The sequence below is a fragment of the Bison bison genome, unplaced genomic scaffold (assembly GCF_000754665.1).
Source record: "Bison bison bison isolate TAMUID 2011002044 unplaced genomic scaffold, Bison_UMD1.0 scf7180017864471, whole genome shotgun sequence".
NCBI lineage: Eukaryota > Metazoa > Chordata > Mammalia > Artiodactyla > Bovidae > Bison > Bison bison.
This window is the reverse complement of record NW_011495032.1, coordinates 37,053,416-37,065,752: the sequence shown is the minus strand read 5'-3', so window position 1 is coordinate 37,065,752 and position 12,337 is coordinate 37,053,416. Positions and strand designations below refer to the sequence as shown.

The window sequence follows — 12,337 nt, the reverse complement described above, 5'->3', positions numbered from 1 at the left end:
TCATGATGTACTCTGCATAGAAGTTAAATAAGCATGGTGACAATATACAGCCTTGACATACTCCTTTTCCTATTTGGAACCAGTCTGTTGTTCCATGTCCAGTTCTAACTGTTGCTTCCTGACCTGCATACAGGTTCCTCAAGAGGCAGGTCAGGTGGTCTGGTGTTCCCATCTCCTTCATAATTTTCCACAGTTTATTGTGATCCACACAGCCAAAGGCTTTGGCATAGTCAATAAAGCAGAAATAGATGTTTTTCTGGAACTCTCTTGCTTTTTTGATGATCCAGAGGATGTTGGCAATTTGATCTGTGGTTCCTCTGCCTTTTCTAAAACCAGCTTGAACATCAGGAAGTTCACGGTTCACATATTGCTGAAGCCTGGCTTGGAGAATTTTGAGCATTACTTTACTAGCATGTGAGATGAGTGCAATTGTGCAGTAGTTTGAGCATTCTTTGGTATTGCCTTTCTTTGGGATTGGAATGAAAACTGACCTTTTCCAGTCCTGTGGCCACTGCTGAGTTTTCCAAATTTGCTGGCAGATTGAGTACAGCACTTTCACAGCATCATCTTTTAGGATTTGAAATAGCTCAACTGGTATTCCATCACCTCCACTAGCTTTATTCATAGTTTTCAGGGTAGTCTAGGGGTAACATGTTAACAGAAGACACCTTTGATAATATGAAGAAGTGACTTGAAAGAAAAGTACCACCGGCTGCTGCTGCTCCTAAGTCACTTCAGTCGTGTCCGACTCTGTGCGACCCCATAGATGGCTAGCAACTTTGAAAGAGATTCTGCTTTTAGTTTCCAAATTGTCGCTCTAATTGCCTATGTGACTTCCATATGACTCTTCCATTGCACAGGTGTGTTTATATTATTTTACAGGCTTCTTTAATATGTTTTTGTGACTGCAGTGTAGAATTAGATTGAGGATATTTTTGAGAAGGTTTTTGTGTATTTTTTGTGTATACTTTCATTTTGAAGGTTGGGAATGTATGTAGTTCTGGCAGTTCATCTGCCCCTGTGTTCATGGGATTGTTTAAAAAAATCAAATTTGTATCTTGACACATGTTCCTGAAGTCATTTGGAACTGACTTAAACATAGTGCAAAAGTAGCTAAATGGACGCTATCTTGTACCACAGGTGTAGAATTGCTCCTCTGAGGAACTATGGGAAATATTTTTTTAATGGACGTGACGCAACTGATTTGAAACATGGAGAGTGCTTACTTTTTAGGCCCATTGAATATTTAAGGTCTCTTTGGTAATCTAGGGACTTAAAAATATATATTGCATGAAGATTTGTTTTTGTTTTTAGAAAACTGAGTAAGCTACCATTTTAGATTTGCTGTATTTGAGAGGTAGTCTGAAACAGCCCAGGAAAAGCAAATGTTACTCTTTTGAGGGGATTTAATGACTTCTATATTTTTCAATCAATACAGAATAGCCCCAACAGGAGTTGGGGCTGCTTGTTGTAGGAGAGAGATTTCCTTTTCCCTGAAGAAGCTCTTCTCGAAACACAACATTGGTGTATGTAATTTTTATCATATGTAACTTTTATTTATTCAGCATTTCAGAGTAAGCTGTCAGTTTTTCTTTCTTTCTTTCTTTTTTTTTTTTGAGAAAATAAGCCTTGCCTTTGCCTGAAAAATAACTTTGAGAAAATAAGGTGAATGTGATCACTCACACTCACATAGAGCCAGACATCCTGGAACTTGAAGTTGTGGGCCTTAGGAAGCATCACTACGAACAAAGCTAGTGGAGGTGATGGAATTCCAGTTGAGCTATTTCAAATCCTGAAAGATGATGCTGTGAAAGTGCTGTACTCAATCTGCCAGCAAATTTGGAAAACTCAGCAGTGGCCACAGGACTGGAAAAGGTCAGTTTTCATTTCAATCCCAAAGAAAGGCAATGCCAAAGAATGTTCAAACTACCGCACAATTGCACTCATCTCATACGCTAATAAAGTAAAGCTTAAAATTCTCCAAGCCAGGCTTCAGCAATACATGAACCGTGAACTTCCAGATGTTCAAGCTGGTTTTAGAAAAGGCAGAGGAACCACAGATCAAATTGCCAACATCCTCTGGATCATCAAAAAAGCAAGAGAGTTCCAGAAAAACATCTATTTCTGCTTTATTGACTATGCCAAAGCCTTTGGCTGTGTGGATCACAATAAACTGTGGAAAATTCTTCAAGAGATGGGAATACCAGACCACCTTACCTGCCTCTTGAGAAACCTATATGCAGGTCAGGAAGCAACAGTTAGAACTGGACATGGAACAACAGACTGGTTCCAAATAGGAAAAGGAGTATGTCAAGGCTGTATATTGTCACCCTGCTTGTTTAACTTATATGCAGACCACATCATGAGAAATGCTGGGCTGGACGAAGCACAAGCTAGAATTCATATTGCTGGGAGAAATATCAATAACCTCAGATATGTAGATGACACCACCCTTATGGCAGAAAGCCAAGAAGAACTAAAGAGCCTCTTAATGAAAGTGAAAGAGGAGAGTGAAAAAGTTGGCTTAAAGCTCAACATTCAGAAAACTAAGATCATGGCATCTGCTCCTATCACTTCATGGCAAATAGATGGGAATACAGTGGCTGACTTTATTTTTGGCGGCTCCAAAATCACTGCAGATGGTGATTGCAGCCATGAATTTAAGGGACGCTTACTCCTGGAAGGAAGGTTATGACCAACCTAGACAGTATATTAAAAAGCAGAGATATTACTTTGTCTACAAAGGTCCATCTAGTCAAGGCTATGGTTTTTCCAGTGGTCATGTATGGATGTGAGAGTTGGACTGTGAAGAAAGCTGAGTGCTGAAGAATTGATGGTTTTGAACTGTGGTGTTGGAGAAGACTCTTGAGAGTCCCTTGGACTACAAGAGATCCAAGCAGTCCATCCTAAAGGAAATCAGTCCTGGGTGTTCTTAGGAAGGAGTGATGTTGAAGCTGAAACTCCAATACTTTGACCACCTGATACAAAGAGCTGACTCATTTAAAAAGATCCTGATGCTGGGAAGGATTAAGGGCAGGAGGAGTGGGGACGACAGGATGAAACGGTTGGATGGCATCACTGACTCAATGGATATCGGTTTGGGTGGACTCCGGGAGTTGGTGATGGACAGGGAAGCCTGGCGTGCTGCTGTTCATGGGGTCGCAAAGGGTTGGACAGGACTGAGCGACTGAACTGAACTGAAACTAAATTAATGTTGTAAGGATAAGTAGATTAACTACGAATAAGGCAGCAGTTTGGGGTTTAACATTCACTTCACCGAGATGCCCTCTTGGCTTTAATTTTGTTTTAAATGATAATCAGAAACCGTTTTCTTGTATGTTCAAAAAGGATGTTTTTCACAAATAAAATGGTGACTTTAAAAACTTCATCTGATAAGATGAACTTTGGCTACTGTCCTTGGTGTTTTGACTTGACTTTTGATACAGGTTGCTAATTGCAGAGATATTGGAGTCTGTTCAGAGATGGACTACATAAGTTTGAGTTGGTATCTCAGAACAATCCATGAATGAGTAACTTATTATTTATTGATTCATGAGCAATGGGCATAGAACAGATTTAAATTTTATCTTGAAGAAGACAAAATCTTAAAGAAATACAAAATCATGAGTTTCTTTTTTCTTTCCTTTATAATTTTTAATTTTACTTTCTCATTGTTCTACTAGGGCGACATCCCTTCTGTTGAATACCTCTTACAAAGTGGAAGCGACCCAAATGTTAAAGACCATGCTGGATGGACACCATTGGTAGTTTTCTTCTTGTTTGTTTTTTATTATCTTTCTGTTTATGGTTTATAGTTATTATAGTTATGTAGGTGTCTATATATCCCCCTCTGCCATATATATAGTCTCTTTTTAATCTGAAGAACTTATGTTATAAACAAATAAGGGTAAACATCATGTTTCATCTAGCTTTTCAGTTGTGACAGGTGAAAAATTGCCTACCTTTTGACTGACTGCTTCTAGATTTAAGAGTCTGGTTCTACTATATTGAATTTATGACATGTATGGAAAGCTAACTGCTAACAACAGACATCAGGCTCTATTCTGCAGCACTGCATGTCACTGGAACCACAATTTTCAGGATAAAGAAGTCAAGAACTGGGTATAGGAATGTAGTACACGGCAGTGGTTGTTACTGAGGATCTGTCTTGGCCTCACTTACACCCTGTCCAATTACAGACACATAGAGGTAGTAGAAATCTTTGCTCACATTAAATAATTTTTAAAGTCTTTGCTTTTTATTGCTAAAAATACAATGTAAAGAACAGTCTGGAAAAAGAATGGCACAAGTACATAGAAACAACTGCTATATGAACCATTAGGACAGTTAGCATGTGGTTTGAATGCAACCATAGAATATCAAGAGATGAGATGGATACCCTTATTCTGTGAACTGTAAATTCAAAGAAGTGGAGAGATTCTCATTAGACCAGGTGCAAAAAAGGTTTTAAACTTGTCTATAATGCCTTCTCCCTGCAATTTTTTAAGCTGGGAGTGTTTATTCTGGATTAGAGTCACTTTGTTGTTTGGACTCCACACACAGTCTGGCTAACCTTTTCAAAGAAAGGTTAATTTTTCTTTTAAGCAACTAAGGCAAACTTTAATAAAAATTGGTGAATAATTTAGGGGACATGAGACCTAATTTGTAGTCCTTTCTCTTAGAAATAGACCAGAAGCATTCAGTGTGGTGTTTTGCCTATTAAGATTTGAAGGTATGTACTTAAAGGCATGCTATGCCAGAGATTTCTTAGAGTACAACACAGTGGCATCATTAGCAGATGATTAAACCTAAGGAAGATTTGCAGTGTGAAGCATCTTTGAACATTCCACCGTTACCGGTTATGTCATTCATTAAGTTCCTTCTGAGTACCTCCTCTGTGTTATATCTTTTGTCACTGACACCAGCCATACAATATCTGTAGCTTCCACAACTAGAGGCTTGTCTCGCCAATTCTTATTCTAAGATATTCACTTTGCTGGGTGCTTACGTGTATATATGCCACTTAGCTTATGGCTAAGCAGTTGATTTAGTGAATACTGTTCAGCCTTGAAGGATTTCAGATTTTATGCATGATCTGGTTTTGAAATATTTTCTATGTTTTTTTTTCACTCTTGTTTTAATTTCTTGCTATAGAGCAATTTAGGAGCTGTAATTGGACTAAAGCTACTTTTTCTTCCAAGTAAAGAGCGTTTGACCCAAGGCTCAAATGAGAAAGGTCTTTTTTCATGAATTGCATAAATCTTGATTGCAGCCTATCTTACCTTAAAGACTATTAAGAGTTTTTACTTTGTCAATAACTTAAGGTCTGCATGAGTATTTAGGTAAGAACTGGTTTTCTGATAGAGGTTCATATTATTTTTCTGAAGTGTGGCTTTGTTATGATATTATTCAGTGGTCTTCCTCATTGCTCTTCTCATTCTCCTTTAATCAGCATGAAGCCTGCAATCACGGGCACCTGAAGGTGGTGGAGTTGCTGCTCCAGCACAAGGCATTGGTGAACACCACTGGGTATCAGAACGACTCACCTCTTCATGACGCAGTGAAGAACGGGCATGTGGACATTGTCAAGCTGTTACTCACCTATGGCGCCTCCAGGGAGGCAGTGTAAGTAGTTCACCTTAAAGCCTATTTTTTTCCGCTGACTTTTTATTGAAACAAGGTCTTTGATGAAGCAGAGACTTTACTACCTAAGTTGATGACTGTTTTTTTTTTTTTTTTTCACAACTATATTTAAATGTGGCCAATATATTCTAGACTTAAAATCAGCATTCATGCCCTTTTCCTTTATAATTCTTACGTGTTGAAGGGAGGTATACTCTTAATTCAGAAACAGTTTTCAGATTAATTTTGGAAGCTTCGAGTTTCTGGAAAAAGTCATTCAGTTTTTATATAGATTGATTCATACTTATTAATAAGGCAAGAATTAGAAGCCTGTAAATAACTACTTTGTATGTTCCCTAGTACTTTAGAATTGTTGTAAATCTTCTATTCCTTTTCTTCTTTTCCTGAATATTTAGTATAACCACATTTAAAATATGTAAGAATTCAGATGTTAGGCAAGTGCAGTCAAATTATTTCTTAGATTTTTCAAATCATTCAAGTGAACCTCCAGGTAAATTGTTTCCCAGTATTGGAGAACGGAGACACATCAGTGAATGCTGGCGACTGCATTTTAAAGTTGCTGTTGTCAAGAGTGTCACAAGTAAATGCTGTATGTGGATTTTGTATCTGTAATCTCTAACTTGGTTCATGTCTCGCTATATATTATTTTATTCTTTTTAGTTAATGAAGTAGTTGGAATGAAAATGCAAGAATTGCCTCTCTGTTTACCCATTACTTTTGCAGGTTTGGAAGTAGCACACAGAAGTCAGGACTTGCTCTGTTTATAGAAGGGAATAAAGATTCCAAAATGCAGATCTTATAGGTTTCATTTTTTTAAAAAATAGGGAATCATATAATATAGTTGAAAGATAAATAATAATGTAGGAAATTACTATACCTTGGTGCTGTTAGTTTTGGTGTTTTTAATGTCCTTTATTTCTCATCACGTGATAAGATGGTTGGGGCAAACTCAGAAAACACATCTTTTCTATTTTTTTAATTTTTCTGTTTTTCTTTTTTTTTTTAATTTTTTACACACACGTGTATTAGACTAGGCCGTGTGTTTGTGTGTATGTATACATATACACATGTCTAGCAGGTATGACCCTCTTGGGATAGCGATCCATTTGGTAGAGCAGGTGGTTGCTTTGTTCAGGTAAAACAGAATAGTTCCTGTTCATGGGCGCTTAAATCAGCCATGACCACTCTAACGAATGGAGCACTGGTCAGGGTGTTAGGGATTCCAGCTTTTATTTGTGATTCCATTATTGCCTTTATAGCTTCAGTCAGGTTAGTTTCTGTGCCTTGGTGTCCTCACCTATAAAACATGGGTGATGCCTGCTGCTTTTCTATTTCTTCAGAGTATAGTGGGGATTAATGAGCCAAAACACAGGGTCTGTCGTATGGTTTGTACACCATGATTCTTCACTACACTGTGAAGCTCATTAATACACAAGGTGTGGGTCTGAGACGGTTAGCGGGTCTGCTTTCAGAGGTGCCTTCTCAGATGGCTGTGTTGTTCCCAGTAGGCTTATGGGGTGAAGCAGCAGGTGTGGGTGCACCACCAGCCAGTACTGTCCAGTGGATCTTTCTGCACTGATGGAGACGCTCCGTGACAGTTGCAGGCACTCAGGCGCCACTGGACATCTCTTATTATTCAGCACTTGAAATGGAGCTGTTGCTACTGAGGAAATACATTTTAAAATACATTTTAATTAATATAAATAGTCACATATGCCAGATGGTTACTGCATTGGAGAGCTGGTTGGTACCGTTTGGATAGTAGGGAAGGCAGGTTTATTTGGTGACTGAAATCAGGAATGATTTTGGGTAGAGGATACTAAGGCAACTGTAGGACAATTGCAAGAGTTGATTTAATTTAAGGTGTAACAGACCGGGAGCTGTTTCTAAACATCGTTATTCCTTCTGTTCTGGACTGTTGGTCATCATACTTAAGTATTTTCTGTATTTTTTGGTTTCTGTTTTATCTTGTGATCATTGCTGTTGACCTGATTAGCCTCACCATTTCCTAACTGATCTCCTTTTCAGATTACTCTTCATACTACACAGCCCAAGAGCTTTCAAAATATACAGTTATGGCCAAATGACTTATTTGCTTAAAACCCTTCCCGGTAACTCTTAATGTTTTAAAAATAGAAGTCAGACTTAAGAACCTGATGTGTAGGGCCTCAGGTGGTCCAGCTTTCCTCATCTCTCCAACTCCATCTCTCTGGTCCCTCCTGTCTCCCTTCTTCAGCCTTTTTTGCACTAGTCTTTCTCAATTTTTATTTCCTTAAGATATGCAAAGCTATTTTGCCTCCTAACCATCAAATATGCTTTTGCATTGTGTGGTATATTCTTCCTTTGGGTTTCATCTTTGGTATGGTTTGTTTTTGGCTGGCTTTCGTGGGTCCTTTGTATATGGTGCTTCCTCCTGGTTATAAATGGAAGTGGTAGTGTACCTGCTTCTTACTATCTTCTCGTTAGGTTGTGTGCTCTGTGTTCCAGGGATCATGCCTGTTCTCCCAGGCCCTCCTGAGGGCCTGATGTAGTCTGTTGTTGTTCAGTCACTAAGTCATGTCCAACTCTGCGACACCATGGACTGTAGCATGCTGGGTAGTCTGTACCCACAGTTATTTGTAGAGTGAATTGGTCAGTCTTTGAATGCATAAAGGGTTTCCCTTGTGGCTCAGCTGGTAAAGAATCCTCTTGCAATGTGGGAGACCTGGGTTCAATCCCTGGGTTGAAAAGATCTGGAGAAGGGAAAGGCTACCCATTCCAGTATTCTGACCTGGAGAATTTGATGGACTGTATAGTCCATGGGGGTGCAAAGAGTCGGACATGACTAAACAACTTTTACTTTCACTTTTCTGAATGCACAAAAGGGCTTCCCTAGTGGCTCAGATGGTAAAGAATCTACTTGCAATGCAAGAGACCTGGGTTCAATCCCTGGTTGGGAAGATCCCCTGGTGAAGGGAATGGCAACTCACTCCAGTATTCTTGCCTGGAATATCCCATGGAGAGACTGGTGGGCTACAGTCCACAGGGTCGCAAAGAGCCGGACACGACTGAGCGACTAACACTTGCACTTTTCTGAATCCATAAAATGATGATACATTTTTTCATCTCTTGGTTAAAGGGACAGACAAGATGAAAATAGGAATTGCCTCCCTCTGCTCCCAACTTCGCTGTAACTATGAAGAGAATGTGTAAATCCAAGTTTCTGTAAGCTGCACCTTATCTCGGATGGTAGAACTGGTTCCCCGTATTGATCGGAGTGAACGAACGATGTATGCTCCCTGGGCAGAATTGTTAGTCTCTTGCCCATTGGGCATTCCTGTTCCCTTTTGTGGGATCAAGGCCACCCAAAGTAATTCCTCTAGCCTTGACATTTTTAAGGTCTATTTTTCTTTCTGCCAGTGTTCTGTATATTTTTTTTTAGAGTTAAGTATTAACAGGTGAGAACAGATGAAATTTGTTCTTGTGCTTTCCTCCATATCTGAAATAGAGCATGGGGAGGGCGTCGTGGAGACTTTGTAGGGTTCTTACTACTCTTTTGTTTTTTTTCCGCCTGAAGTTCATTTTCCGTTTAAGCCGTTAATATCTCAGACTCTGAAATCTGAGTTGACAGGTGTGCTTCCATTTTTTTTCTCTGCTTACCGTGTATTTTACTCTTAATATATCTTGTCTCAGAGTAACCAGGACTAGACTTTTTCCATCTCTAGAAGAAGGGTAGAGATGAGAAAGAGCAAAAACTGTTCTTTATCCTTCCTTCTTTGGCCCTTGGTGCTTCGGCTAATTGAAGTTGTAGATAAGTAGTGTCCTTTTGCCTATTCTAAATTTCTGAATGCCATTCTTTAGCTCTAGAAGAGACATTTTGGAATCTTCATTATCTCAAAGCTAAAGGCTTCTTTCTATTTAGATGCCTTCTTTTCCTGGATTTCCAACGGAATGTGTGTTAGATTTTTCTCTTACACTCTTCTCCTTTGCCCCCTTTACATCTTCATCTCCCCAGTTGTTTTATCTGCTACTTGTATTCTAGTAGATGTGAACAGACAATTACGGTAGTGGTTACAGAATAGTATGATACATGTCTTCATAGCTCAGTGCCCCCAAGATTCTATGAATATCTAGGATAGGGGCTAAAAATAATGACTAGAGGAAGTCATGAAAGGTTTTCTAGAGGATGTAGCACTTCAACTGAATTTGAAGAAAAAGGATAAGAGGGTGGACTTCGCAGAAAGCGGATGATGGTTGCTAAGGTCCTAGGCACTTGTTTTACTTCTAGGAGCTGATGCAAGACTGGAATGAAGGGAGGGAGGACGGTGAGATAAGAGGCCAGAGAAGGTGGGCAGAGGCAGTGAAAGGCCTTGTGTGCTAAAGAGTTCACATATGAAGCTGAAAATGTTCACCTCCACACTGGGAAGGAATCCAATTGAAAAGGTCTGTTCAATAATCAAGGGGAGAAGTAAAGAGAAAGAGCAAATGATCATATGTTAACTTTTATTTTGTATTACATTTGTCACAGTTTCCAGAGCCATATTATAAAACAATAGTGATATACCTGGCATACTTGCTTTATTCTCATTTTATAAAAAATATTGGCTGTAGGTTTACAAGTCAATATTAAGGTCGTATTAAAAACAATGATCTTATCATACAGATGGCCAACAGAGACATGAAAAAATACTCAAAATCACTAATTATTAGAGAAATGCAAATCAAAACTATAATAAGGTACCACCTCACACCAATCAGAATAGCCACCATAAGAAAAGTCTATAAATAGTGAATGCTGGAAGGGTGTGGAGGAAACACTGTTGATGGGACTGTAAATTGGTATAGCTACTATGGAAAGCTATATGGAAATACCTTAAAAAAATAAAACTAGAGCTGCCATATGATCCAGGAATCCTACTGCTAGGAATATATCTGGAGAAAACTTTAATTGAAAAGATACATGCATACTAGTGTTCATAAAAGAACTATTTACAGTAGCCAAGACTTGGCAGTAAACTAAATGTCCATCAACATAGGAATGGACAAAGAAGAGGTAGGATATGTATACAGTGAAATATTAAGAGCTGCAATATTAATGGAATATTACTCTGAAATAAAATAGAATAAAATAATGCCATTTGCAGCAGCATGGATGGACCTAGAGATTAACTTCAGTTCAGTTCAGTTGCTCAGTCATGGCCAGCTCTGTGACCCCATGGACTGCAGAACGCCAGGCCTCCCTGTCCATCACCAAGTCCCAGAGTTTATTCAGACTCATGTCCATAGACTCGGTGATGCCATCCAACCATCTCTTCCTCTGTTGTCCCCTTCTCCTCCTGCCTTCAATCTTTCCCAACATCAGGATCTTTTCAAATGAGTTATTTCTTCACGTCAGGTGGCCAAAGTATTGGAGTTTCAGCCTCAGTATCAGTCTTTCCAATGAATATTCAGGACTGATTTTCTTTAGGATGGACTGCTTGGATCTCCTTGTAGTCCAAGGGACTCTCAAGAGGCTTCTTGAACACCACAGTTCAAAAGCATCAATTCTTTGGCTCTCAGCTTTCTTTATATTCCAACTCTCACATCCATACATGACCACTGGAAAAACCGTAGCCTTGACTAGACAGATATTTGTTGACAAAGTAATGTCTTTGCTTTTTAATATGCTGTCTAGGTTGGTCATAAGTTTTCTTCCAAGGATCAAGTGTCTTTTAATTTCATGGCTACAGTCACCATCTGCAGTGATTTTGGTGCCCCCCAAAATAAAGTCTGTCATTGTTTCCATTGTTTCCCCATCTATTCGCGCATGAAGTTTTGGGACCAGATGCCATGATCTTAGTTTTCTGAATGTTGAGTTTTAAGCCAAAATTTTCACTCTTCTCTCTTTCACTTTTATCAAGAGGCTCTTTAGTTCTTCTTGGCTTTCTGCAATAAGGGTGGTGTAATCTGCATATCTGAGGTTATTGATCTTTCTCCTGGCAATCTTGATTCTAGCTTGTGCTTCATGCAGCCCAGCGTTTCTCATGATGTGCTCTGCGTATAAGTTAAATAAGCAGGTTGACAATATACAGCCTTGATGTACTCCTTTCCCTATTTGGAACCAGTCTGTTGTTCCATGTCCAGTTCTAATTGTTGCTTCCTTCTCAAGAGGCAGGTCAGGTGGTCTGATATTTCCATCTCTTGAAGAATTTTCCACGATTTGTCATGATCCTCACAGTCAAAGGCTTTGGCATAGTCAATAAAGCAGAAGTAGATGTGTTTCTGGAACTCGCTTGCTTTTTCCATGATCCAGCGGGTGTTGGCAATTTGATCTCTGGTTCCTCTGCCTTTTCTAAATCCAGCTTGAACATGTGGAAGTTCATGGTTCATGTACTGTTGAAGCCTGGCTTGGAGGATTTTGAGCATTACTTTGTTAGCATGTGAGATGAATGCAGTTGTGCGGTAGCTTGAGGATTCTTTGGCATTGCTTTTCTTTGAGATTGGAATGAAAGCTGACCTTTTCCAGTCCTGTGGCTACTGCTGGGGTTTCCAAATTTGCTGGCATATTGAGTGCAGCACTTTCACAGCATCATCTTTTAGGATTTGAAATAGCTCAACTGGAATTCCATCACCTCCACTAGCTTTGTTCGTAGTGATGCTTCCTAAGGCCCACTTGACTTCACATTCCAGGATGTCTGGCTCTAGGTGAGTGATCATACCATCGTGATTATCTGGG

At 39.3% G+C, this 12,337-nt stretch overlaps 1 protein-coding gene across 1 annotated transcript in view; it reads left to right on the top strand.

Moving 5' to 3' along the window:
* Positions 1-12,337, top strand: part of BARD1 (BRCA1 associated RING domain 1) — an 89,904-nt gene that overhangs the window by 42,563 nt on the left and 35,004 nt on the right. Inside the window, exons 5-6 of the mRNA XM_010861142.1 lie at positions 3,684-3,764; positions 5,453-5,625. Of these exons, the coding sequence (XP_010859444.1) occupies positions 3,684-3,764; positions 5,453-5,625 (254 nt within the window). The remainder of the gene's footprint in view (positions 1-3,683; positions 3,765-5,452; positions 5,626-12,337) is intronic.